The 27,804-nt window shown below is 38.5% G+C and overlaps 1 protein-coding gene across 3 annotated transcripts; it reads right to left on the bottom strand.

Annotated features, from left to right (window-relative positions):
- Positions 1-284: 284 nt before the first annotated feature.
- ARL5B (ADP ribosylation factor like GTPase 5B) lies at positions 285-27,804 on the bottom strand. Of its 3 annotated transcripts, none has more exons than XM_062210539.1 (6): positions 27,473-27,804; positions 12,980-13,040; positions 11,247-11,394; positions 7,389-7,472; positions 6,116-6,267; positions 285-3,574 (listed from the first exon to the last, which is right to left on the bottom strand). In XM_062210539.1, the coding sequence occupies exons 1-6, from the start codon at positions 27,519-27,521 to the stop codon at positions 3,526-3,528; spliced, it is 543 nt and encodes a 180-aa protein (XP_062066523.1). In that variant the 5' UTR covers positions 27,522-27,804; the 3' UTR covers positions 285-3,525. The 3 variants fall into 3 exon arrangements, with proteins under 3 accessions (XP_062066523.1, XP_062066525.1, XP_062066524.1); XM_062210541.1 differs by lacking the exon at positions 27,473-27,804 and adding an exon at positions 27,130-27,150; XM_062210540.1 differs by lacking the exon at positions 27,473-27,804 and adding an exon at positions 26,371-26,416.

Here is a 27,804-nt window from a genome sequence, read left to right as displayed (position 1 = left end):
CTATATAAGAAGATACAATGCTGACTCTTGAAGTGTCTTTACCCTGACAAAAAGTAAAAGTTCTTTTGGGATTGAATTAGATGTGGAAGTTTTTTGATCCAAATCCATAGATGAGGCTAAGACTCATAAAGTCAGCCCTAGATAAATACCCATGAAATTTATGCATCTACAGGCATAATAGCAGTAGGTTTTTCTAATAAAATTGTTTTACACAATTAAGAATTAATGACTGCTCTTCACAAGCAATTCTGTGTATAATTTATCTTAACATACTACACCAAAAAGACCTTATAAAAAGCTTTTATTGTTTTCTTCAATTTTTTTTTTGACTCTCACAACTCTTCAGAGAATACTGTTTATAGTACTGCCAGTATCACCCACTGTTTCCATGAGGAAACAATTATTTTCTTTTTATGCTATAGAAAATGAAAGTTAAATTATGCTGAATCAAAAATGACTACAGCCAGAGGGGTGGTGCCCATTTAAAAGTTATTTTAAACAATGATACAAATTTAGTATTTTTTCTCTAATGAATATAGAATAAAAATAATTATACCTTTAATCATACTAACATAAGAGCCTAAAAGCAAAAATTACATATAATCTTTAGTTTTCTATATATATATATATATTAATATTTCAGGTTTTCAGGAATTAAATTACATTAATAATAAAAATAGTCATTATATTCATTGATAAAAGGGCCTGTTAATTCTGAGAGTTTTCAAATGGGCTCCAATAAGAACAAAGGAGTTAGAGCTGCTGACAAACACACTAAGTTCACAGTCAAGAAAATGCCATTTATGAACTTGCAAAGGAAATTTTACATTTCAGTTATATTGATAAGATTTCAATTAACATTTAATTTCCTTATCTTCAAATTAAAACTAAAATGTAGAAGAATCTCCTGCAAATCATGTTTCTGGTTCCCTTGCTTTCCAACTTACCAGAAGCTGTGCTAGGCAGTATGAGGAGCTAAAAGCAGCAGCTGAAACTCAAATTATCCCATTGTTGACCTAGTTAATATGACTTCTGAATAACAGATACAGAATTTAGAACTTCTCTCAAAATATGAATAAAGGCACTAACCATAAATTTCTCTTTTTCATCAGATGGTATCTTATAGTTGATTGATTTACAATGAATGTCAGAATCAATGTTTTAGTATTAGATACTTGCTTAGGTCAAAACATTCTCTTGGAGTAAAGAATTTAGTCAGTTTTCTTATTACTGTAACAGGAAATTGGTAATGAAAACCTATAAAATACTTTTTAAATGTTTTACATTAATTTCCTAATCAAATGTTTCCCAACCATTGGTACAAAATTGACCTGGATGCCAATTTTACTTTCAACAAATGGCTGACACAAAGCACTCAAATCCAAAACTGACAGCATGTTCAAAAAAACTTTGAAAATAAACTGTATTGTAAAAATTAAATAGCAAATTTGAGTGTTACTAGCTGTTTAACAAAATACAATCAACTATTAAAAAAGATTTTCAATATAATGCTGATGTGGTAATACAAAAAATAACCAGATAGATAGAAGGAAACTGAGCCAGCCAACCTTATTAGCTAGAAGAAGGCAGATAATTATTTCACAATAACAAACACTGTTATACTAAATATGCTTTTTTCAGGACAGCTTATGAAAATTCTCTTCAGTTCTCACAGTAAACAATATAACCAAACAGAAATTCAGGCAAAGTGTGCTTTAGGTAAATGTATTTTCTTAATTCCTACCTCACTTCCCATTGCACAAATATATCACAGAGCATCCATATCGATTTATATCTGCTTTTCTCTTACATTCTTGATTATGGGTTACATTGAAAACTAAACTAAATTAAACTTACAATCTATTTGGTACAGAATAACTAAGAAAAACATTCAAAACAAAACAGTATCTCCTAAAGTCCAAAAAGCTTTCCTCTGGTAATTTTTCATGTGCTATCACTAAATAGAAACCAGAAAAATGTTATCACATTCAACTAAACAAATTCAACTAAATATGATAATAAGTAACCTGAAAAAAGCAAAATTGCAATCAACTTACACATAAAAATTGAAAAATACCACATTTGAACAGGTATTTTGATATTATGAACACTGAATCTCCATTTTTGATTCTAAGGAATACTGCAAAGATGAAGTATTTTCTTAAAGTGTGCATTTTACCCCTTTCATTACAGCAAAATCACACAATTTAAATAAACAAAATTGAAATTACAATAGTTATCTTCCCTCTTAATTGAAGGTACACACCATTTAGATTATTTTTCATATCAGTCAACTGCCTTGAAAACTTATTGCTATTCAATAAATGAACTTTTGAAGATTAGGACTTTAATTTTAACTGTTTCTTAATTTGTCAGTTTTTGAGAATATTAGCTGTCTCACATTTTAAAAGCTAGGATGAAACTCAGCAATTTTCTATAAAATTTTGAGCACTCAGGCCTAACTACGAAGACGGCAACTGTTTCAAGTCTATGGCAAGGACAATACCCTCAAGTAGGTATCAGAAAATTGCATGGTTTAAGTAATATACTGCTAGTGGCAGAAATGCTATGACAGATACTACTTTCATTTTTAATAAAATGGACTGTTCATGCTTCTACTTTAGTTATGGCCCAAATCAGATGCGATGTCTTGTGTAAATAAAAGGACTGAAATATTTGCTGATAATAAAGTTATTTGTAAATTGATAGTAAAATATACTCTAATATTTTCATTTTACTGCTGGTATTCTTTAATAACTTCTGGTAATTATATATGCATTGAATATCAGATTTATCCAATATTTACCATCAAAGGTGGGCTTTCAAATAATGTTACTTTGATTTGTTTTTGACCAAATATTATAAGCAAAAGAGTGAACTTCATTCCTTTAGATCAAAAAACAGCCTACTTAATTTGCAGGCTAATAGCAACTTAAAATTATTTCATGACTTCCAGTAATGGGGAAATTTGAAGGCAAGTACTCATAATGTTTAATCTTCCTTACATATACCTTCTAGGCAGATTTCTTATAATAAATTCTATTCAAAAGATAAATGGTTTATAGAGTAAGCAAATAATTAATGCTGTAGCAATTTGCAAGTGGTACCTGATGATTTCTCCTACTACTCTGTGAAACCAGTAATTATCTGGTTAGGAGGGAGTGGTGGTCAAGAATTTAAATAAATTGGTAATTAAAGTTATAACAATACTTAAGAAAATGTTAAACATATGACATATATTTCTTACAAGGCAGTCATTGAGTAATTAGAATAAGCAGTCAGAAGAATTCTGTTGCAGAAAACAGAGTAATACATTATGTTCATCAAACTGAATATTAGTGCATTTAAAAAAAAGTTAAGAAAAAAATCTTTTATGTTCCAGTTCAGCTGCACTTGATTCAAGTGTTGCTCATAGAGGTTTGTGTTGTTATAAATTAAACATGCTGCTGCCTTAGCAGCCAAAGGTACTAGGAAAAAATGTTCATGTCACAGAATAAATAGAGGAGTCTCTTTGAAGCAGAAAAGTTATCTCACACCAATCCGGGAAGTCATCCACTCCAGACCTTGGCATAATCTTAAACAAAAGCAGAAAAATGTTCAAAATTAAAAACTTAATGCTTAAAAACTGAAAGTATACTTACTATTAACCAAAGGTTGACACTATAATCACTATTTATATACTTCAGTGACAACATTAAATTAAAACTATAATATGTAAAATGGAAGGTTCTCTTAAACAAAATGATCTTTATCAGCCAAGTAATACAAATTTTTTCAGTGTTATTTTGAAGACTATAAATACTAAGCCCTGCCAGTCCCAATCCTTCAAAATGAACCAAAATTGAAGCCAACAGAGAAAGACGGTAGAAATTTCACCTTACCCTCTACATTCTAAAGAATGGAATGCTTACAGCCTAGTCTTTTGGTTTTTTTTTTAAGATTTATTTATTTATTTGAAAGGTAGAGTTACAGAGAGGCACAGGCATAGGCAGAGAGAGAGAAGTCTTCCATCCCCTGGTTCACTCCCCAAAAAGCCACAACAGCACAGTCATAAAAACAGGGCAAGGGGCCAGCACCGGGGCTCACTTGGTTAATCCTCCGCCTGCGGTGCCGGCATCCCATATGGGTGCCAGGTTCTAGTCCCGGTTGCTCCTCTTCCACTCCAGCTCTCTGCTGTGGCCCTGGAGGGCAGTGGAGGATGGCCCAAGTGCTTGGGCCCCGGCACCCGCATGGGAGACCAGGAGGAAGCACCTGGCTCCTGGCTTCGGATCGGCACAGCACCAGCCGTAGCGGCCATTTGGGGAGCGAATCAACGGAAGGAAGACCTTTCCCTCTGTCTCTCTCTCTCACTGTCTATAACTCTGTCAAATAAAAAAAAAAGGGGGGGGGGGTCGTCTACACATAGCTATCATGTTGCAAACTTTTTTTTTTTTTTTTTAAGATTGATTTATTTATTTATAAGTCAGTGAGAGCGAGAGACTGAGATCTTTCATGCACTGGTTCACTCTCCAAATGCCTGCAACAGCTAGGGCTGGCCTAGACTGAAGCCAGGAACCAGGAACTTAATCTGGGTCCCTCACATGGAGCTACCATCCAAGGAGTATTGGCAGGAAGCTGGATCAGAAGAGGGGCACTCTGGACTTGAACTGGATACTGGCATCTCAAGTAGTGGCTTAATCAGTGGTGTCAGAACACCAGACCCCAACAAGCTATTTCTAATATGACAAAAACTAACAATGCTGATTTGAGTATAAGTAAGTTCTTGGCTATAGACCAGGCAATATAAGGTAAACAACACTTCGGGTTCTCCTTGCCCTAGTATGTACACTGAAATTCTTAGGAAAGTAAGAGTATGTTATAATGAGAATTGTCTCAAATATTTATTATATAGAAGTATGCATCTCAAAAGGACTCCTAAATGAAGGAGATCTACTCTTGTGGAAAGCTGGGAGTTTAGGTCTAAGTTTTTTTGTTAAAAATATGAAATTTCTTTAAAGCTTCTTTGTTAATTCAGTTGAAATTAGTTATCTCTCAGTTAGTAAATGATAAAAGTAACAAACAACAAAAAAATTGGATTGTGAAAACTGAATTCAAAAGTTTATTATGTTATTTTGTTGTTTTAAAGACTGATTCATTTATTTGAAAGGCAGAATTACAGAAACAGAGAAAGAGATCTTGCATCTGCATCCCTGGTTTATTCCCAAATTGACCACAAAGGCTGGAGCTGGGCTGATCAGAAGCTGAGTCTCCCACAAGGGTGCAGGCACCCATGTACTTCGGCCATCTTCTGCTTCTTTCTCAGGCACATCAGCAGGGTGCTGAATTGGATGGAAGTGGAGCTGAATCAAACTGGTACACATATGGGATGCCAACACTGCAGGCAGCAGTTTTACACACATACTACGCCATAGCACCAGCCCCTTACTGTGATATTTTTAAAGCAAAGCATTACACTTACATTAAATTATTTCAGAAAGCGTGGGGGTGTCAGGGTTGGGGGGTGTATGGCACACTGGTTAATATGTCACCAGGGATACCTGCATCCCATATTGGAATGCCTTGGCTCAAGTTCTGGCTCCACTCTCCAGTCTAGCTTGCTGTTAATGTGCACCTGAGAGGCAGCAGTAGCTGGCTTACATAGCTGGGTTCCTGCCACCTACAAGCAAAACTCAGATTGTGTTTCTGGATCCTAGCTTTGTCCTGGACCAGCCCTGGCCAAGCAATGAATCAGCAGATGGGAGATCTCTTTCTCTTTCTCTCTCTTTCTCTGTCTGTCTGTCTCTCTCTCTCTCTCTCTGCCTTTAAAATAAGTGCTTCAGATTGGCACAGCTCTGGCCAATTGCGGAGTGAACCATCGGATAGAAGACCGCTCTCGCTTGCTCACTCTCTGCCTCTCCTCTCTCTGTGTAACTCTGACTTTCAAATAAATAAATAAATCTTTGGAAAAAAAAAAAAGTAATTTCCACCTTTAATCCTAAAACACAACACACAACATATCTTTAAGAATAGCAACAACAAAACAGATAGGATCCAAGAAGAAAACAACACATTAGCTAAAAAAACTAGAAGAAATCTGAAAAAAGCCGCAATTCCCTTCAGCCTGATTAACACTTACCCTTCTCCTGTTAAAGCACAGCAGGACTGAATGTGCCATGGATGATCCTTAATTGAACTAAGGGTGAGGTATTTAGAGATTTCAGCTGCTGTCATACACCCTTTCATATCCTGTTTATTTGCAAAGATAAGAACTGCAGCCTTCCTTAAATCCTGCAATCAACAAAATATTTCTAGTAAATAAAATATCACAAGTCAAAATAAATTAATGAAACAGAAGGACAAAATCTATTCAGTTGGACAGTTAGAAAATAATCTCACATAACCTTGATTTAATGATTCATTCCAACAAGGATAAATTTAAACTAGATAATTATATTACTATTTCTTGGCCAAAAGGGTCATACTAAAAAGAAAATAAACCTGAAACCTAAATATTGACTTCAAACTATACAAGCAATATTCTAATGGGAACATATGATAATATGTTGCCAAATACTATAGTTTCTCCAAAATGTAAACTATTATAGTAGATGTGAGAGGTGGGCAATATTTACTACTTTTAGTATTTATATAAACTTAGACTCCTGGATTAATGTTTGCTGTTGCATTTTTAATATTATCCAAATGTTAGAAATAAACTTTGTGGTCATTAATAGAAAAGACCAAATGTGGTATATTCATACAGAATACTATAGTTAAAAGGAATGAACTAAAGCTGTATTAACATATACAAATCACAACGTTGTATGAACAAAAGCAAGTTATGGAAAAAATGCACATTATGATACCATTATATAATAGTTTAAGAACATGGAATACAGTATGTACAACTTAGATACACAAAAATGTAGTAAAATTATATTAACAGCAATAATAACCACTTTTAGGATACTAGCTACTTCTGAGAAAAAAGGGAGAAAAAAATCAGATTGGAGAGGTCTTGAATCTGGTGTCTTATGTTAAATGATGAGTGCATGAATGTGTTTTTATTGGGTTAGATTTTCCATATATTCAAATTATTCATTAAAAGACTTTTAATCATAAACTCTGGGGGGGAAGACAGAATTTTCCTTTTTTCTTACTCCATTTATAAAAGTTAAGGCATGCATAAATGGTTTTAACTTTGAAAAATCTTTGCAGTAACAGTAGTGGTTTACAAATTAATGTTTTAAGTTTGACAAAGTAATGAAAAATTCTGTCTGTGAGACTTCCAATTTAATACTCACACATAAAGTTTTGCTAATGATGAAAAAGCCAACATCACATCAATCTTTGTAAAAAAGGAAAACCACTGCACAGATACTTTACTAAGATTTGCTTTCAAAATTTACCTCATGAGCCAACATTCTGTATAATTCTTCTTTTGTAATAGCTAGTCGTTCCCTGTCAATGCTATCAACTACAAGAATGATGAACTAGAAGACAAAAACAAACAAAAAAAAGAACAAGATGTTGGAAAGTCTTTTGCAGTTCTACCCAAGTGACATACATACTTTCTTTATATTATCATTACTATAAAACATGAAGTGCTATTTTATCACAAAGATTGTACTATTACTGACTCACATCAAGCAGTAAAACCCAAATATTTATAGTAAGAAAACAGTAACTCATAACTTTAATAAATAAATACCATGTCCAAGTTTATTTTTTCCTTTTACAGTGATACCTAAATATATACTAAGATTTGTTTTCAAACACTGGTGATAAAATGCAATTTAAAAAAAATTACAGTAATTTAAATAATACTTTCACTGTCTTTAAAGTACTCTACTTAATCTTTCATTTAAGCAATCAATAATTGTTTAGTTATTTATGTTTAAGACAGTCTTTGACCTATTAGAAAGTTAGTCTGAAAGATAGACACATTTTTAAAAGCTAATGAAGGCAGGCACCATGGCTCAATAGGCTAATCCTCTGCCTTGCAGCGCCGGCACACCGGGTTCTAGTCCCGGTCGGGGCGCCAGATTCTGTCCCGGTTGCCCCTCTTCCAGGCCAGCTCTCTGCTGTGGCCCAGGAGTGCAGTGGAGGATGGCCCAAGTCCTTGGGCCCTGCACCCGCATGGGAGACCAGGAGAAGCACCTGGCTCCTGCCATCGGATCAGCACGGTGCGCCGGCCGCAGCGCTCCAGCCACGGCAGCCATTGGAGGTTGAACCAACGGCAAAAGGAAGACCTTTCTCTCTGTCTCTCTCTCTCACTGTCCACTCTGCCTGTCAAAAAAAAAAAAAAAAAAAAAAAAAGCTAATGAATAACACATTTTAAAAATAAAAATTTATTTGAAAGTCAGAGTTACAGAAAGAGAGGGAGAGAAACCGAGAGAGATCTTCCATCTGCTGTTTCACTCCCCAGATGGTTACAATGGCCAACCCAGGGCCAGGCCAAAGCCAGGAGCCAGGAGCCAGGAGCTTCATCCAGGACTCCTACGTGGATGGCAGGGGCCCAAGTACTTGAGCCATTCTCTGCTGCTTTTCCCAGGCCATTAGAAAGCTGGACTGGAAATGGAGCAGCCATGACATGACCAGCATCCAAGTGAGATGCTGGTGCTGAAGGCAGGGGTTTTACCTACTATACCAGAATGCCCTAAATAAGGTACTTTAAAAAAAATTAACAGCAAAAGCTCTAGAAAAAAATGTGTTAAAATTATATACCTGGGCATTAATACGCTAAAGGAACATACAGGTAAAATGAAAGATGAGAGCTAGGAGTAGTGGAAAAATCTGTTGGTTAAGGTGTACATGGAAGAAAAGATGGTAGAAAAAGGATACTAAAAATTCAAGCAACTTCAAGTGACTAAATAAAGGCAATTTTGATAAGCAAAACTAAAACAAAAGTATAGTGAGAAAAGTCCCCTAAATTGAGCATATTTTGCAGAAGAATAAGAAATTAGATTAAGTGGTGCTAAAGATTATATACAGTAGGGGAATGATGCAAAATAAAATGAGACAGAGTAGAATCAGGCTACAGAGATGACTTTCAAATTAGGGAGGGACAACAAGAGTAATTTGAATGTAAACAGAGACAGGCATAGGAAGGGATAAAAAGAAAAAGAGAAAGAAATACAGCCAAGTCAGAACAAAGTATGGAATAGTATTTGGCGGACAAGGAAAGGAAGGTGTCAGGAAATGGTCAGCACCTGGGAGTCTGTGCATTACAATGCAGAATTGTAGCTTTTCAGGATGACTGACTCCTGAATGTAAAAAAATTCTCAAAAATCAAGATCACAACGAAGAACAAAGTGATTACCGAAACACGGAGAAAAGATCTCTACTTGGGATCTGAAATTGCAAATGCTATGTGCTATGCTGGTGTGCTTCAGTAAAGGTCTTTGTTATCTGTAGTGATTTTGATATTCTTGTGGAAATAGTTTATTGAAAGAACATTTCATACAAAAGGGAATCAGCAATAACGCATCTCTTTCTGAACCCATGTGAAGTCATCTAAGCTTTTCACTAATTTCTTTTTTTTTTTTTTCCCAAGATTTATTTATTTATTTGAAAGGTAGAGTTAGAGAGAGAGAGGCAGAGGCAGAGAGAAGTCTTCCATTCGTTGTTTCACTCTCCAAATGGCCATAATGGCCGGAGCTGGGCTGATCCAAAGTCAGGAGCCAGGAGCTTCTTCTGGGTCTCCCACATAGGTAAAGGAGCCGAAGCACCTGGGCCATCTTCCACTGCTTTCCCAGGCCATAAGCAGAGAGCTGATCAGAAGAGGAGCAGCCAGATTTCAAGCTGGTGCCAATATGGGATGCTGGAGGAGGCTTAGTCTACTATGCCACAACACTAGCCCATTAAACTCTATACTTTTAAAATGTCTTAAGTACACATGGACCATCTATAATGAACTTGAACCTATTTACCAAAGATAATTGCTTTTTTCACATCTGGAGTCACACGGTGAAATGCTGTTCTTCCCTTATTTCCTAACATATTCTTGATTCAGAATATTAGTTTATTGTATAAATGTATATTAAGCTAAGCTAAAACCAATTTTCTGCCTGCCTTCTTAAATCAAATAACCACAAGTGCTAAATATCTATGCTGTGCCATCCTGTTTACTATTTACACATTACACTAAAGGCCTGGCATTGCAGTACAGCAGGTTAAGGCACAGAGTTAACTCCTGTGCAAAGCTGGCATCCCATATAGGAGCATTGGTTTGAGTGCTGGCTGCTCCGTATCCATTTCAGCTCCCTGCTAATAATGTACCTGGGAAAGCAACAGAAGATAACCCAAACACTTTGGGCCCTGACAACCATGTGGGAGACATGGATGGAGTCCCAGGCTCCTAGATTTGCTTAGCCAGGCTCAGCTCCAACTATTTTGGTCAAATGGGGAGTGAACCATGGATGAGAGACCTACCCCGCACCTTCCTCTGTGCCACTTTGCCTTTCAAATAATTAAAATAAATCTTAAAAACATATTCATATGCTATTAGTCTAAATCTAGAAGAATACATGGTTTTCATAATTAAATAGGAAACTGTGTTTAGCAAAAATTCCTTTTGTTATACCCCTCCTCCCTTGCTTTCCCCCAACTCCAATTTTTAAAAGGTTTCATTTTAGAGAAGGTAACTGGTGAAGTGCACCTCCTTGTAAAGAAAAATTACATGGATGCCAACAGTACTCTAATATTCTCAAAGATAAACCTCTCTCAACAGCATTGCATGGTCTTGGAAGAGAAATAAAAGCAGAAACAGAAGATATTCCAGATTTGTTTGTTCAGGTTGGCTCTGAACTAACAAAATGATAACTAACATGGCCTTCCAGGAGATGGTCTGCAAATCAATTTTTTAAAAAATAAAATAAAATCTCATCACAATTTTGAATGTTGAACTCACGTTATTTGAAAAGCTTTTATTAAATTATGCTTAAAGTATGTTATTTCCCTCTAATCAGAGCTTTAGCAAGTTGTGAGCTCTAAGAAAACATAATATAATTTCTCCTGTGTCAAGTTTCTCCATGCTTGGAGATAGTATAGTGAGGATAAACTGCGAGCTTGGCCAACAGTAAACACTGCAGTAATAATTGCTCCTAATACTTTTTTTATTTGCTTTTTTCTTTTATTTGACAATTTGACTTTACAAAAAAGGATCTTACTGAAAAGCAACTGTTAATGTCTTTTGTATAGCATACCTATTTCTGCATTTGCTCTTTGGTTCTTTTTATTAAAATTCAAAAGTTATCTTAGCATACCTCTGTGTTTGAGTAATATGTGTTCCAGGATGACCGCAGTGACTCCTGACCACCAATATCCCACATAAGAAAATGAGTATTTTTCACAACTATTTCTTCAACATTGCTTCCTATGGTTGGAGAAGTATGAACCACTTCATTCATTAAGCTGTTGAAAGACAGATATCATAAAAACTCCTTTGTAACTCTTAACATGAAGCAAGTTTTAACTCTATAATTTTTAAGATAGATTAACCTTCTTTATTTATAAGCACCAATGACAGTAATCATTTGCATGAAAATAGAAACTTGGAGAACTTTTGTGCAAATAAACATTTAGATAAATTATAACTCTTGAAGGAAAATTGATTTTTGTTTTTTACTGATAGAAGGAAGTGAAGGCTTGATTCAGGAAGAAAAGAACACAGTTGTTTAAGTCTGCATTTCTGTGGCTCCCAATCCTAACATCATGCATTGTTATCAGATGAGAACCAATGCTTCATCCTGAAAAAATAAGTTTGTGGGTGACCGTGACACTAATATTTGCAAAGTGGTAAACACTGGATGGGAGGCTATCCATGATTTTGAAGACCGTCTATCTGTGAAAACTGAGACTTAGCTCAGCTATAAAAATTAGTTCAGCCTTAGTAACCTAAGCTACAGTCTTAAAAAGATGAGGCCATGGACAAATGAAAATGTTACTTAAAATGAACTATATTTAGACTACTGATGCTTATACCAGTTGTACAACCATAATCATTAAGTTACATTAATTAATACACAAAATCAATATTTAGTTATGATAATAGGCTAGTACTACATTGGATGAGGCTTGCAATTCTCTCTTTTGGGTTTCACACACACTTTTGAAGTTACGTGCAAAATTATTCAATGAAGATGATCAGTTTCTGAAATGTTTGTATTCTGACTGAAGACTAACTCACATAAAAATACATAACAACCAATAAATAAAAATGTTTTAAAGAAAACAAGCAGATCTTCTACTTTGAAAGAACATGTCATATATTTAGCAAAAGTAGCAGAAGAAAATGTTAAACATTGGTTAAGTATTTTTTGGTGGGCTGCATGTACTTCTAAGGTAAGGTGAGGTGGGAAGAGGTTATAGGTACGCAGTGGTGAGACTTATAACTGTTTGTTAAAATCCCTGGATATGGATCCATTTTCATTGTCTAACAAAGATCATTTCATTGGCAATGAAAGATAATTGGAGGTACTTTGACAAGTGGATTGATGGGCTGTTAAAATTTCGTTAAAGATAAGTATTGCACTTCTCTGAAAGTTTCAAGTCTTTCTTTTTTTCTTGTTTATAGCAGTGTTTTCAAGGTGACTGTCATTTCTTTTGATTTAATGCCTCTGGCTTTGTTGAATTCCAAAGCTATCAGGAGAATAGCAGTAGATTCCTAGAGATATCAATCTATTTACAGGAAACCTAGTGTGACAGGAACTAAGTGGAATCCACTTGACTGCCTCTCAGCACTGTAACATGTGCTTTATTTATTCTGCTTTACTATTAATTCTTTCAAGGCCAGAAAAAGTGTGATGAGTGTTTGTTAAGACTTTAGCATACAGTAGTTTATTTCCCTTGCTGTTCTGAAATTTTGTGTTTAGAAATGTAAAACAGTGAATGTTTAAATTTTCCTATCACATTATAAAACTGAGTAAGAATGTTATTATTAATTATAAAAAGTTTCAATAAGTGAAATAAAAACTGTTAAATAAACACCCATACTTACAATTGATAAAGAATGGTGGTTTTCCCTGCATTATCCAGTCCCACTATAATTACTTTGTGTTCTACAAAAAGAAAGCAAACCATAAACATTTAATAATGCTTCAAACTACAATTATATGTTTTCAACAATAATATTAATTGGCTTGTTAATTAAAATCATTTCCTGTATATCTGCTATTAGACTGCTAAAACACTGAAACTTTATGATGCCAAGGCTGCTTGTCTTTGGTGAGGTAATCTATGAGTATTTGTGATGATCTCTAGTTTTCGTAATGTAAGACAGTATGAGAGATTGGTAATAAGAAAACACAAGAAAACTTGGTCATTTATATTAGATTTTGTGGAGGTGGGACTCAAATATTCACCTAAATGACATTAAGACTAGTAAGTCAAAAATTTTTTTTTCAGTAAAAAGTTTCCCCTGATCAAATTAATTAGGCTGTTTTTACACCTAAAAGCTTTGTCAGTTCCATATACCAGGATTTTATTATTTCCTCTATTTAAAAATCCCATTTTAAAGCTTAAAGCTAAAATGTTTCGCCATCGCTAAGACACACATATGATCAAGCAGTTTTTCATTCCTCCCACTAATTTAAAGATGTAAGCATTTACTTAGTCTCTAATATTTTTTCAGTCTGGGTTCTGTAAGTCTTCTGAGCTGATACTGTTTCTGCTCTTTGTTCAATGAAAAATCTCTTCCAGTCCTTTCCTCCTTCTGGTGCCACTTTCATAAAGTTATTTTGTTTGGTGGTTTTTGGCCTGAAGTCTGTTTTGAATAGAGAGAACAGGGCCGGCACTGTGGCATAGCGGGTTAACGCCCTGGCCTGAAGCACCAGCATCCCACATGGGCGCCAGTTCTAGTCCCGGCTGCTCCATTTCCAATCCAACTCTCTGCTGTGGCCTGGGAAAGCAGTAGAAGATGGCCCAAGCCCTTGGGCCCCTGCACCCACGTGGGAGACCTCGAAGAAGCTCCTGGCTTTGGATCAGCGCAGTTCCGGCCGTTGCAGCCATCTGGGGAATGAACCATCGGATGGAAGACCTTTCTCTCTCTGCCTTTCCTCAATCTGTGTAACTCTGACTTTTGAATAAATAAATAAATAAATCTAAAAAAAAAAATGAATAGAGAGAACAACTCAATTTTATCAATCCTGCGCTGTAACACATATGGATATATTAAAGATTTCCATTCTCCAGAGTAGAACACCTAGAAAGTTACTTGAGAACCTGAACAGGGTATGGAAGAAAAAACCAAAAGAACCACATCACAGTCAGTTTGTAGCCAATGGTGGCACATCTCATATCAAAACTCTGCTCTTCTGGATAACCTCTAATGAATGTCAAAATTCTGATGATACACTTACTCAAGTATCAGTTTATAGATCTATCCTAAGTCTTCGTACTGCAACAACCAATTAAAGAGGAGCCATAATTTACATAAATGTTCTCAAGATGACAAATCATCTTTTATCTTCCTGTACCTGTACACTGCAGGTACTGCCCAGATAGTACTGCAGAATAAATAGACACAGTCCTGTGGAAGGGTTATTTTCATTATGGCAAAAGCTGCTTTGTAAAATAAAACAAAGTTTGCTTAGTGTTAACTCACTATAATTCTCCTTCTTTTACTCTTTTGATTCATATCCCTTAATTTTTTTTTTTTTTTTTTTTTTTACTTTTTGACAGGCAGAGTGGCTAGTGAGAGAGAGAGGCAGAGAGAAAGGTCTTCCTTTTGCCATTGGTTCACCCTCCAATGGCCGCCGCGGCTGGCGCACTGCGGCCGGCGCACCGCGCTGTTCCAAAGGCAGGAGCCAGGTACTTCTCCTGGTCTCCCGTGGGGTGCAGGACCCAACCACTTGGGCCATCCTCCACTGCACTCCTGGGCCACAGCAGAGAGCTGGCCTGGAAGAGGGGCAACCGGGACAGAATCCGGCGCCCCAACCGGGACTAGAACCCGGTGTGCCGGCGCCACTAGGCGGATGATTAGCCTGTTGAGCCACGGCGCCGGCCATCCCTTAATTTTTAATGGAGCCAGTCCTGAAGTGTCGACATTTGTTCTTTGTAGTGCAATGACAAGAGCATTCTTGTAACTGTGACATCTGTAATTAAGATAGGGCTGGCACTGTGGCACAATGAGCTAGGCTGCTGCTTGCAATGCGCCATCCCATATCAGAGACCAGAACTGAGTCCCAGCTGCTCTGCTTCCTTCTAATGTACCTGGGAAGGCAGAACAGGACAGCCTATGAACTTGGGTCCCTATCATTTATATATGGGAGACCTGAATGGAGTTCTAGACTCCTGGCTTCTGCCTGTATCAGCCAGCCCCAGCCATTGTGGCCATTTGGGGAGAGAACCAGTGGATGGAAGATCTTTTCCTTTCTCCCTCTATCACTCTGCCTTTCAATTAAAAATTTTTTTAAGTACATAAATAAAGCAAGGACTTTACTCTCAAGACCATTAAAGCTGAGTATGTAAACAAGCACTTACAAAATAGCATCATGAGTACAGAATAACAGACAGAGGTATTGCTCCAACTTTAGTATATGTGCTGCTAAAACAAGCACTATACAGAAGTATAACATGGTAATATTCTTAAGGATAAGAGAGATCTAGAATCCGACTGTCAGCCAAGGAAGGTCAGTAACAAAAAGGAATATTCAGTGTCATTCTAAGTGTTCTGCATGGATTATACAATTTAATCCTCATAATCATTCCATGAGAAAGTGATACCACTCCTTATTTTACTGATGAGGAAACTGAGTCTTGGGTCGAATAACTTGCCCAAGGTCACACTGAGAAGAACACAGAATCTTGGCCAGGTACTTGATTCCCAAGGTAGCACTCTAAAATATTAAACTACTAAACAATGTTTTACCTCCCTGGTCATCTTTTAATATTATTTATGTATTAGTGGCAGACAACACATAAATACAATGTTTGAAGACATATTAAATTTTAGCTCTTCATTAACATTCTTTTCAGTTTTAAAGAAATGCTTTAAAGGTAAATCTCTAGAGTATTTAAAATATAGTTTGTCTTCTAGAAGCTTAGTGCCTAAGGGAAAGATGACCATGTTCTATGTGCTGGCTTGTCCTCCTCAATTTAGTAGTAAATATAGGAAAATATATTACTTTTTTGTTTGTTTGGCTAATAGCCTCCCAATGAGAGGCATCTAGACCATTGTGATAAAACTGAGTGTTAACAGTCAAAGGAATAGTTTCTTGGCTAGAAGAACAACAACCTTTTGGTAAACCAGGGAATTAAAACAAGAACAAAGGGACTAAGTAGGTAGAACACTATAAAGTCACAGGTGGAGTTGAAGGCAAGTGTGTAAGCAGATATTGAAGATCTATTTCCCAGCTGACTGAACAAAAGTGATGATAAAAAGGCTGATTCAGGAAGAATATACTGAAACCGATGTAACGTTTTTAGTTATCTAGAACACTCCAATGCTGCCCTAGGGAAGGCTATGATTATGGACAATCTACTCCATGGTTTTCAAATTTGTCTGACCATGAACACAGTTAAGAAATATATTTTACAGGGACAGGTGTTTTGGTGTGGATAAATATGGGGCACAGGGGCTGGCGCCGTGGCTCACTAGGTTAATCCTCAGCCTGCGGCGTTGGCATTCCATATGGGCACTGGTTTCTATTCCCGGTTGCTCCTCTTTTAGTCCAGCTCTCTGCTGTGGCCCGGGAAGGCAGTGGAGGATGGCCCAAGTGCTTGGGCCCCAGCACCCGCATGGGAGACCAGGAAGAAACTTCTGGCTCCTGGCTTCGGATTGGCACAGCAGTTTCAGCCATTGCGGCCATTTGGAGAGTGAACCAACGGAAGGAAGACCTTTCTCTCTGTCTCTCTGTCTCTCTCTCTCTCTCTCACTGTCTGTAAACTCTACCTGTCAAATAAATAAATTAAAAAATCTAAAAAAAAAAAAAAGATGGGGCACAGCAAGTTAAAGTACCACTTGGATGTTGCATACCACAGTGCCAGTTTGAGTGCTGGTACCTCTGTTTCCAATTCAGCTTCCTGCTAATGCATCCAGGAAAGCACCAGGTGACGGCTCAAGTGCTTGGGCCCTGCCACCCCTGTGGGAGACCCAGATGGACTTCTGGTTCACATATTTGGCTTGGCCAAGCATTGGCTGTTGTGGAAGTGAACCAGCAGAGTGAACCAGCAGATACCTCTCTTGCTTGCTCTCTCTGCCTTTTAAGTAGATGAAAAGAAATAAACATTCAAAAAAATTTTTGAGTGCTCCAATGTAACAGGCACTGTACATGGATCTTAAAGAAAAAGAAATATATTCTATGACTCAGGATACATATAACCCTAAAAATTTTATGAAACAGTATTTTTATTGAAATACATTGTAATACTTTCTCTTATACTTGATATTCATTAGTTAAATGCTGATTCTCACTAATGATTTATGTTAGACAGTTTTAGGGGAATAGCTGGTCTGAGAAATCCAACTTAAAAACAGGGTGAATTCAAAAATTAAAAAGCACATCTGAATTCAAGAGTTCAGCAAATTTCAAATATGATAAGATCAAAGTAAGGCAAAGCCAGGTACAATAAGGCTAACTTATTAAACAACAAAGAAAAAGGGAAAAATCTTCTAGACAGCAAGAGAAAACCAGGCTGCATAAAAGGAAGTAAAGATACAAATATTAACTGACTTTTTGTCAGAAAAAGAATGGAGGCCAGTGAAATGAAAATTTTAAAGCAGTAAAGGAACAGAGAAAAATCAACCGAGGATGCTATATTTATGAAAAACATACTTTTAAAAATGAAGGCAAAATAAAGACATTTTTGAAAAGAAAATCAAGACAACTGAAGATTCCAATTCAAAGTGAACTTCACAATATATTTTTAAAAAAGCAAGAGCCAACTATATGCGTTCTAGAAGAGCTATACATTAAAATACAGAAAATGTGAACAAGACTAACAACCATCTTAACCTCATATAAACATTTCTAAAACATTACACATTGCCATGGATTTGTTCTGAGAGGAGGAGCATGGTGGGGGCAAGAGGCGCGGAGTCACCACACAGACCCCGGGACTCGGGTGAAAGTGGGCCAGAGGCAAGCAGCCCGTAGACTCGTTTATTTCAGTTGGTACAGCAGCTTAAATAGCCAAGGCAGCCAATCCGGTCAAGGGGCAGTTTATGCCCTAACCAATCACAGCCTGATGCCAGGCAGTATCCGAATCCATCCAATCACAGCCTGTTGCCAGGCAGGCTCTGTTGCAGGGGGGGTTTGGAAGCCATTCCTGAGTAACTGACGCTCGCTTGCCAGTGGCCATCTTGGCATGGCCTTCTAATTCCACCATATTTCCCCCTTTTCATTTATTTTTGAGCAACAGGAGGCATGATTCTTGGCCATACCATTGTTGACCCCATTTCCATGTGGTCTCCATATGTGGCTGTGCCTGTCTTAGGTTGTCCCCCAGGGGATCTTACCCGTCATTGACTAACCAGCGCTCAAAATGGGAGACCACAGGAATGCTTGCTCAGATAGGGATAGGAATGAGAAACAATGGTAATCAAGAATGGCATGACCGTACAAAGACTGTGGGCCATTTGAGTGGCTGACCAGAGCTAGTGGGGTATAAAACAGTAATGGATGTGGCTATGGGCAGTTTCTCAAGGTAGGATGATAGGACAGGTGCATCTGCTAACAAGGCAGACTCTCAGTCTTGTTCAGCTGGTTCTGGTTGACTGTCAGTTGCAGGCTTGATGTTTCTGGCTGGTACCCAAATGGGCTGTCCTGCATTCTCTGGAAAGACACAAGCATCTCCTCGACCCTTGGTTAGCAGAAGCTTTTCTACGGGTGTTGGACTCCAGGGCCTGAATTCTGCGTCCGCTCCTACATTAACGGCAAATGTGCGGGTGGGATGGGGTCTAGCGGCTGCCCTGAGAGCCTGGGGTGCCCGAGGACTGCCACAAATGTGGGGATCCTCACTGGGTGTGGATGGGATGACCTCTCATGGGTTATTGCCTCGAGGTTGTCTAAGTTCATCCCACAGGTATGTGGGGGGTGGCTGACTAAGCATTACTGCGTTGTCTGCTGTCATGCCATTTTCACTGTCGGAGCTCTCTCTCCCTAAGTCATCAACTGTTGCCTGTGAGGCAGTGGCCTGGAGTGACAGGCTCTTATCACTCACAGATTCATTATGTTTGGTAATCTGCAAGGGGTTCCCTATGTTAAACGAACAGACAGTGGTGTAGATCATACATATGTCCTTGTGTCCCAATAAATTTAGGGGGAGAAAGAGAAAGCTTACAGAATATGTTGACTACTGGAAGTTACCTTAAGAACTGAGCTATCTAAAAAAAGACTAAGCTATCCAGAAAATCAACAAATACTTGCAAACTAAGTAATAGACATAAATAACTCATGGGCTAGAGAAGAAATTTCACACAGACACATTACTTATGATTTCAACAGGATTTCACTACCCAAACTCATATGTTTAAGTGCCAGTCTTATGTTAATAGTTAGTGGATTAATGCTAATAACTGATGAATTAAGAGTGGAGACTTGATATAACACCTGGGAGGTGGGCCTCCTGAGAGGTCATTAGGTCATTGGGCCATGCCCAGGGAAGGCAGTTCTCCAGATAAGGTTGGTTCTATAAATAGAGAATGCCTGGTTCCTTTGCTACTACCAGTCTTCATCAGACACCAGACTAATGGGGCCACTTGATTGTGGATTGTGATCTTTCAGACCAGGAGCCAAAATAAACCTGCTTTCTTCTTAGAAGTAACTTCTCTCATAAGTAACAGAAATCTGACAAGCACAATATTTCAAATTGAATATTGAAATATATTAAAGTTTGTGGGACTTGCTAACACAGTATGCAAGAAAGATATTTATAGCCTTAAAATATTTGTATGTAAAAAGAAGCAAGAAAAACAATAACCGTCCACCCTTAATAAGCTACGTGGTTAAAAAAAAAAAAAAAAGGGTAAACACAAAGTAAAAGTAAGCAAATAGCACTAAATCAGAAAATGGAAAAACATAGAAAATTTAAGTTTTTTAAAAGAGTAAGAGAAGAAAGCTGGAAGACTCTAATGACCAGACTTCAAAATATAACATCTAATACTGTATTTTATACATAGTACATGTGTTATTATATACAGTGATCAAAGTGGTATAGTATAGTCTAGGGATAGATGTATAGATTAAAAAGAAAAAAAACATACCCTAAGACCCACATTTACATGACCATTTGTGTTTTGAGTTTCAACAAAAGCTCCAAAGCTATCCATTTGTGGAAGAAAAAAACAGTACTCATAAATTATGATGGAATAAGCAGATGTCTATGTAAAAACATAATGAAACCCAATCCCTAGTGACATCACTATCTCAAAATAATCTGAGATGAAACATAGACTGAAGAATGACAGTTAAAGCTTCCAGATGAAAGCAGCGGGTTCCTTAAACAGGACACAAGCAACAGCTATTAAATTTATTTTTGAGAAATTAAACTTCACCCAAATTTAAAGTTGCTGCACAGCAAAAACTCCATTAAGAAATGAACAGGGCAGGTGGCATTTTGACATATCCCATATGGGTTCTGATTTCATTTCCTACTGTTTCACTTCAAATCCAACACTCTGCCAGTGTGTCTGGGAAAGCACCAGAAGATGATGTTAGGTTTGGAATAGATTGGGGTACTGGCCTTTCATACCCCCAGAAAGAACCTAACAGATGGCTCATGTAATTGGACCCCTGCCACCCTTACGGGAGACCCAGATGGAGTCCCAGGCTCCTGGATTCAGCCTGCCCCAACCATGGCTGTTGCAACCATTTGTGGAGTGAACCAGCAGATGGAAGATCTCAATCTCTCTCTTGCTCGCTCTCTCTTTCAAAAAAATAAATAAATCTTAATAAAAAATGAATAATATAAGGGGCTAGAGTTGTGGCACGGAAGGAAAAACTGCATTCTGTGAGGCTGGCATCCCTTGTGACCTTCAAATTTGGGCCTTAAGTTTGTGTCTTAGCTGCACCACTTCTGATCCAGTTCCCTGCAAAAGGCCTGGGAACGCAGTGGAAGCTGGCCTAAGAGCTTGGGCCCCTGCCACCCACACGGGAGTCCTAGATGAAACTCTTGGCTCCTGCCTTAGGCGTGGCACAGCCCTGGTAGCCATTTGGGGAGTGAACCAGCAGATGTAAGATCTCTCTTTCTGTAACTCTTTCAAATAAATAAATCTTTAAAAAAGAGGCAAAATAATCACTAATGCAAACTTTGAATTATGAATTTCTCACCCCAAATCCTTTAAAAAAAAGTACATTTAGCAAATAAAAAAAAGCTTTTTTTAAGTAAAAAATGTGAAAGCTGAACCACAATATTCAATAGGATTAAAAGACAAAGTAAATAACCTATAGAATGTAGAACTCAAACAAAAGAGAAACAATAAAATAGAAAAGAATATTTGATGACCAATTAAGCATAATATAATCAATATGATTTCCAAGAGTAGAAGGCCTCCAAACCCAAACTAAAAAAAAAAAAAATTCTAGGATCAAAAGGGATATAACTTTACATTGAAAAGGTCCAGAGATGGGCCGACGCCATGGTTCACTTGGCTAATCCTCTGCCTGCGGTGCCAGCACCCGGGGTTCTAGTCCTGATTGGGGCGCTGGATTCTGTCCAGGTTGCTCCTCTTCCTCTCCAGCTCTCTGCTGTGGCCCAGGAAGGCAGTGGAGGATGGCCCAAGTGCTTGGGCCCTGCACCTGCATGGGAGACCAGGAGGAAGCTCCTGGCTTTGGATTGGCACAGCAAGCCAGCCATAGCAGACATTTTGGGTGTGAACCAACAGAAAAAGGAAGACCTTTCTCTCTCTCTCTCTCTCACTAACTCTTATCTGTCAAAAAAAAAAAAAAAAAAGATCAAGAGAGTCTACAGATAAGAACAACAAAAATAAAAGTACACCCACCCCCCCTTTGAAACTTATAAGTACTAGGGATAAATCAAAAATTCTAAAAACTACTGGGAAAGGCAAAAAAAATAAGAACAATTCAAGTCTTTTCAATGTCTTCAAAATCATAATTATATAGCAAGTCCAATTATAAATAAAAAAATGAGGGCAGGCCAATACAGTTTCAGGTATTTAGAAATGCAAAAAAAATTGTCATTTTACAGGGAATTTCTAAAGGATGTGCTTCACCAAAGTGAGAATAAACAAGAAGACACAGGTTTAATTAAAAAGTAGATTCCGTTCCTAGAATGGTAGCAAAGACAAGTGCAGAACAGGTGTTGAGCAAGCACAGAAGGAAGTAAGGGAAGTTTTGTGAAGAACAGGGGACTGAAAGCACAGAGGAATGAAAAATCATCTGATACATAAGGTGGGAAAATTTGTTACTCAGAGGCCTTTAGATAGCTTGAAATAGTTTAACCAAATGTGCAAAGAAAATTAAGGCAATTAAATTATAAGCACACTATGGCTCAGCAATAATAAAACTTTACAGCCACATTAATGAAAATGCAGAATGAATTAAAGCAGAAAACTATATTGGGATGATGAGGGAAAGGAAAGGTCATAAACAGAGATTTCTCTTTTACCATAATGAGACAAATTGTAATGTTTAAAATTTCCAAGCAGGCTGGCACCGCGGCTCAATAGGCTAATCCTCCACCTGCGGCGCAGGCACCCAGGGTTCTAGTCCCGATCGGGGCGCAGGATTCTGTCCTGGTTGCCCCTCTTCCAGGCCAGCTCTCAGCTGTGGCCAGGGAGTGCAGTGGAGGATGGCCCAGGTGCTTGGGCCCTGCACCCCATGGGAGACCAGGAGAAGTACCTGGCTCCTGCCTTCAGATCAGCGCAGTGCACCAGTCGCAGCGGCAATTGGAGGGTGAACCAACAGCAAAGGAAGACCTTTCTCTCTGTCTCTCTCTCTCTCTCTCACTGCCCACTCTGCCTGTCAAAAAAAAAAAATTTCCATGTAGGCATATTATTCGGAAACATATAAATATGTAACACTAGAAAAAAAGAGCTTAAATAGACGATGACACACATTTTAAGATTTAATGGTATTTAACTTCTTAAAATAAAAATGTACATGTGTTACTTTGGTTCAGCATCCACCAAGTGCCAGGCATTGGGAATATAAGAGGGAATAAGACAAAATGCATACCTTAGGGACTTTATTTCCACTGAAAGAAACAGACATCAAAAGTAAACAGATTTTTAATACCATTAATAGGTAGTACATAAAAACATTACTCAGAAAAACAGTACGGTAAAGATGTGGAGAAGCATAGCTGGAGCTGGAAGTGCACTATTTTTGATAAAGTGGTGAGGGAAGTCCTCTCTGAGGAATAACATTTAATCAGAAACCTGAATGAATTCATGATTTGAACCTTTCAAACCACTGGGAGCAGAGAGATGATACATTTAATTTTGTACACTTGAAATCAAGAAAAACCCAGAATTAAATAAGCTAAAAATTCTAGGACATGAGATCTGAACAGTCAGAAGTCTAGTACAGTAACAATTCCATAAAAAGTTGGAGCACTGATAAGTACTCAAAATTATAATATGAGATTCACCAATGAAAAGAAAATTAGATAATTAAGATGTGCTAGTTGGTTCTAAAAATGAACTATAATTAAAACCTTACTTCATTTGTCCTTAATTCTGGGTAACATAAGAAATAACTGAAGGTGAGGGTTTACAGTCACAACATATAGAGAGGGGCTGGCACTGTGGCATAACAGGTAAGGTCACCACCTATAGTGCCAGTATCCCATATGGGCGCCAGTTCAAGTCCCAGCAGCTCCACTTCTGATCCAGCTTTCTGCTATGGCCTGGGAAAGCAGTAGAGGACGGCCCAAATCTTTGGGCCCCTGCACATGTGTGGGAGACCTGGAAGAAGTTCCTGGCTCCTGGTTTCGGATCAACACAGCTCCAACCATTGTAGCCAATTGGGGAGTGAACCAGTGGATGGAAGACCTCTCTCTCTCTCTCTCTCTCTCTCTGCCTCTCCATCCTCTGTATAACTCTTTCATATAAATAAATCAATAAATCTTAAAAAAAAAAAAAAAAGAAAGAAAGAAAGACTGGGGCTGGCGCTGTGGCACCAGCATCCCATCTGGGCACAGGTTCAAGTCCTGGCTGTTCCTCTTCAGATCCAGCTCCCTGTTAATGTGCCTGGGAAAGCAGTGACAGATGGCCCAAGTCCTTGGCCCCTGCACCAACATGGGGGACCCAGAACAAGCTCCTGGCTCCTGGCTTTCGGACTGACCAAGCTCCAACCATCACAGCCATATGGGGAATGAACCAGCAGATGGAAGATCTCTCTCTGCTTCTCCCTTTCTTTAACTCCACCTTTAGGTAAAATAACTAAACCTTTAAAAAATTAAAAAAAAAAAAAAAAAAAGAAGACCATGGCTATGAGAGCTAAAAAATAAATAATTAAAAAAAGGAATATACAACTTTATATGTGAACTTAAAGATTCCTGTGCATATTTATAGAGACTCATCTATACAACCACACAGATATATAAAATAATATTTGCAAAGGCAATCAGATTTTAAAATTGTTTCCTTCAATGATAATTATGCAGAAGTAATCAGTCTTCTGGCTTAACATTAATACAAAATTGCAGGCTTAATAGTATATTTTCAAACTGTTGTACCTAGACAATACATGCCTTAGTATGCTTATTCCCAGAAAGATCTCCAATTTCTGAGAAAATACCTGGGTTCCAAAATGTTACACAACAAAACAAAACAAGTGGTAAGAGTAAGATAATATTGAAAGAAAATTAAGACAAAAAAGCACGTAAAGAAATTAATAGTTCTTTTTTTTTTTTTTAAGATTTTTTATTTATTTATTTGAGAGGTAGAGTTACAGACAGTGAGAGGGAGAGCAGGGAGAAAGGTCTTCCATCCACTAGTTCAGGTTCACTCCCCAAATGGCCAAAACGGCCGGAGCTATGCCGATCCAAAGCCAGGAGCCTCTTCCAGGTCCCCCACGCGGGTGCAGGGGCCCAAGCACTTGGGCCATCCTCCACTGCCCTCCCGGGCCACAGCAGAGAGCTGGACTGGAAAAGGAGCAACCGGGACTAGAACCTGGCGCCCATATGGGATGCCGGCGCCACAGGCGGAGGATTAACCTACTGCGCCACAGCGCCGGCCCTGAGATTAATAATTCTTAACACTAGTTGCCCATTTTAATCATCTTGGCACTGATGCACAGGCCACTTTACCTCATTCTGATTAAACTGGTGTCAGGTGGGGCACTGGACATATTATTCTAATAGGTAACCAGAATTGGGTACTTCTCAATTATCAGTGTATAGCTGTGGAAATGGAAAAATACTGAGATTGGCAGTTAATTCTGTTCATACAGAAAACAAAAATACACTCTAAGATATGAATCTGATCATATTATTCCTTCCATTTAAAAAACAAAAGCCACTGACTGCTCTTCAAAGGTTCTAACTGCTTGCTCTGCAGTCTAATGTCCCAGCAGATACGGCAAACCCTCTGTGATCTGGGTCTGCTGGCTACCTCTCCAACCTCTTCTCTAACTTGGCAACAAGCAAACCAAGATACTGCACAAAGTAACTAGTTTCTGCTACCTCAAATTCATCAAACAAATTAATCCCTCTGCATGTTAGTCCTTCTGCCTAGAGAGCGTGACTCTTGTACTCAATCTCCTGCTATGCCTGGAATAACTCTAACTCATCTTTCAGGTCCAAGTCTACCCTAAGCTGCAGTCCTCCAGTAAGCACCTACAAAAAATTAGTCACTTCTGATTGTGTGTGTGTGTGATCACTGTATTTTCACATATATCTGATCAATAATTTACCTCACTGCATTTTTTCACATTTGTCTCATTTAGTAATCTTTTAATACTCCCAGAGCAAGGAAAGTATGTATCTTTTTTGTTTATTTTTAGTTTTTTGTATCTCCCATAAGTACATGTTGCAGGAATCAACCAGACTAGCATGACAGAATAATCATCACTGAAACACTTTCAACATGAAAGGGAAAGGGAAAGAAAATTCTAAGTAGAAATGGGGATTTAGGAGATCTGAATAATTAAGCGGCTATAAAAGTAGCTCATGAATTTGTCACAATCTGACAAATTTTCCCTTAGCATCTGTTATTTCCTTTAGTTTTAATTAAGGAAACTTCAAACGACAGAAGATAGAGTAGTAATAAAACAGAAAAGGGAAAAGAGGAATGGCATGGAGTACACAGGGAGAACCAGCTACTTTGGTTATGTTTTATTTCTTAAGTTCCAGGGAACAATAAACAGGTGATTATTGGATTAATCTTCATGTTTTAAAATGCTGCTTTACATTATGAACTTATGTAACAAGACCAGAAAACATAAACTGATAAAAATGACAACGATGTAGTAAATTTAAACTTACGGAAAATCTCCACAAGGAGTTAAGCTGGCTACACTGAAATCTCGTGAAAAGCGCTATTTATCTGTGGAAACTGCATAGAGAGCATATACATATACATTTGCAAGTGTATGTATGTGTCTTTTTTATAACCTCAAAAGATACTATTTTAGTGTTATCAATCTGCAGAACAAATGAATTACAGCCATCCATTTTCTTCACCACTTCTTAAATCCAGAAAAAAATGATAAGCACACTAGCAGTAACAAATTGGTGCCACTCTAAAAATATACCAGGTTTACAAATCACATAAGGGTATAAAAGGGAAAATGAAACAAACTGAATTTCAAAACTAGTTTCAATCACTAGGAGATCATTCCATTAAAAAAAAAAAAATGCTTAAAACCTTATTGTCCGCCCCTTTTGTGTGTATTTTCTCTCTTCAGATCACATCTGCGGCTGACTCAGAACAGGTTTTACAACTTCTTGGCCCTTTGGACTTGCAAGTTTAGTGCCTCACAACCTGTTCGACACCAGCAGCGGACACGTAACATCTTCCACACAACCGAAAGCATTTTTTTTTTTTTTCTAACGCCTACGAAAAGAAAGGATGTAGGATGAAATTGTCCGGAAACCCTGTTTCTGAACAGAACTCATTCTCCAGTCCTAGAAAGCCAGAGAAATAAGAGAGAGGAGGAAGGTGCACTGGCTTTGAAGGGCAGGGCGGAAAACAAAGCCACACCAGTAACAAGAAAAGTTTTAGGTTCCTGAGCGGACACTCACCCTGACAGACCCAAGGATGCTTAACGAAGGCCGGGGAGGGCCCTGGGAATGCCTCCAGGCAACTTCAGGGGTTTTCCGCTCTGCTCGGCTAATAGTCCAAATTCCCAGTTTGGATTCTGGGTCACCAGAAGCCTCCCTTCGGGCTTCCCCTTTCACCGCGCAGAGCCCGTCTCTTCTGCACTCTCACGGTCCGAAACACCGAGTTTCTCCCCGTCCCCTCGCCTACGTCCGTCCTCGGGGTCTCAGGACGCCCCGAGCTGCCCAGAGCCCTGCCTCCGCTGTCCCCTAGGGCAGTCGCATCGCCGCCCCGGATTCGAACCGCCGCGCAGCTCCATCCTCTCACCTTGGTTACAGAAGAGGCTCCACAGCTTAGCGAAGATCAGCCCCATCATGAGCACCTGGGCGGGCCGTGGGGTCCCCCCAGCAGCAGGTGCCGCTGCGCCGGGCCCCCCAACGCGACGCTGCCTGTCCGGAACCAAGGAGAAGCCGACCGAGACCGCGCGGTAACAGCACTGCTCGGTCGACAGCCCCCGACCCGCAGCTCAGTTACCGGTCCGAAGGTGCTGCGCCGAGTCTCCACCAGACAGTCCTTTGTTCCGAGCCCAATGAGCCCTACGCCGACCCGTAGTCCCCTCGGTCTGAACCCACCTACCCACCAAAATCTCTCCCAGTCCC

Source organism: Lepus europaeus, chromosome 14 (assembly GCF_033115175.1).
Source record: "Lepus europaeus isolate LE1 chromosome 14, mLepTim1.pri, whole genome shotgun sequence".
NCBI lineage: Eukaryota > Metazoa > Chordata > Mammalia > Lagomorpha > Leporidae > Lepus > Lepus europaeus.
Note: the sequence above shows the minus strand (reverse complement) of the source record. Positions and strands in the feature narration are given on the sequence as shown.

Excerpts from the sequence above, each read along its gene's own strand:
- ARL5B (XM_062210539.1), bottom strand. The coding sequence starts at position 27,521 with ATGATGGGGCTGATCTTCGCTAAGCTGTGGAGCCTCTTCTGTAACCAA. Across the intron at positions 7,473-11,246 it reads CATATTACTCAAACACAGAG|TTCATCATTCTTGTAGTTGA; the intron begins GTATGCTAAGAT and ends TTTGTCTTCTAG. Across the intron at positions 6,268-7,388 it reads ACAGAATGTTGGCTCATGAG|GATTTAAGGAAGGCTGCAGT; the intron begins GTAAATTTTGAA and ends TGTTGATTGCAG.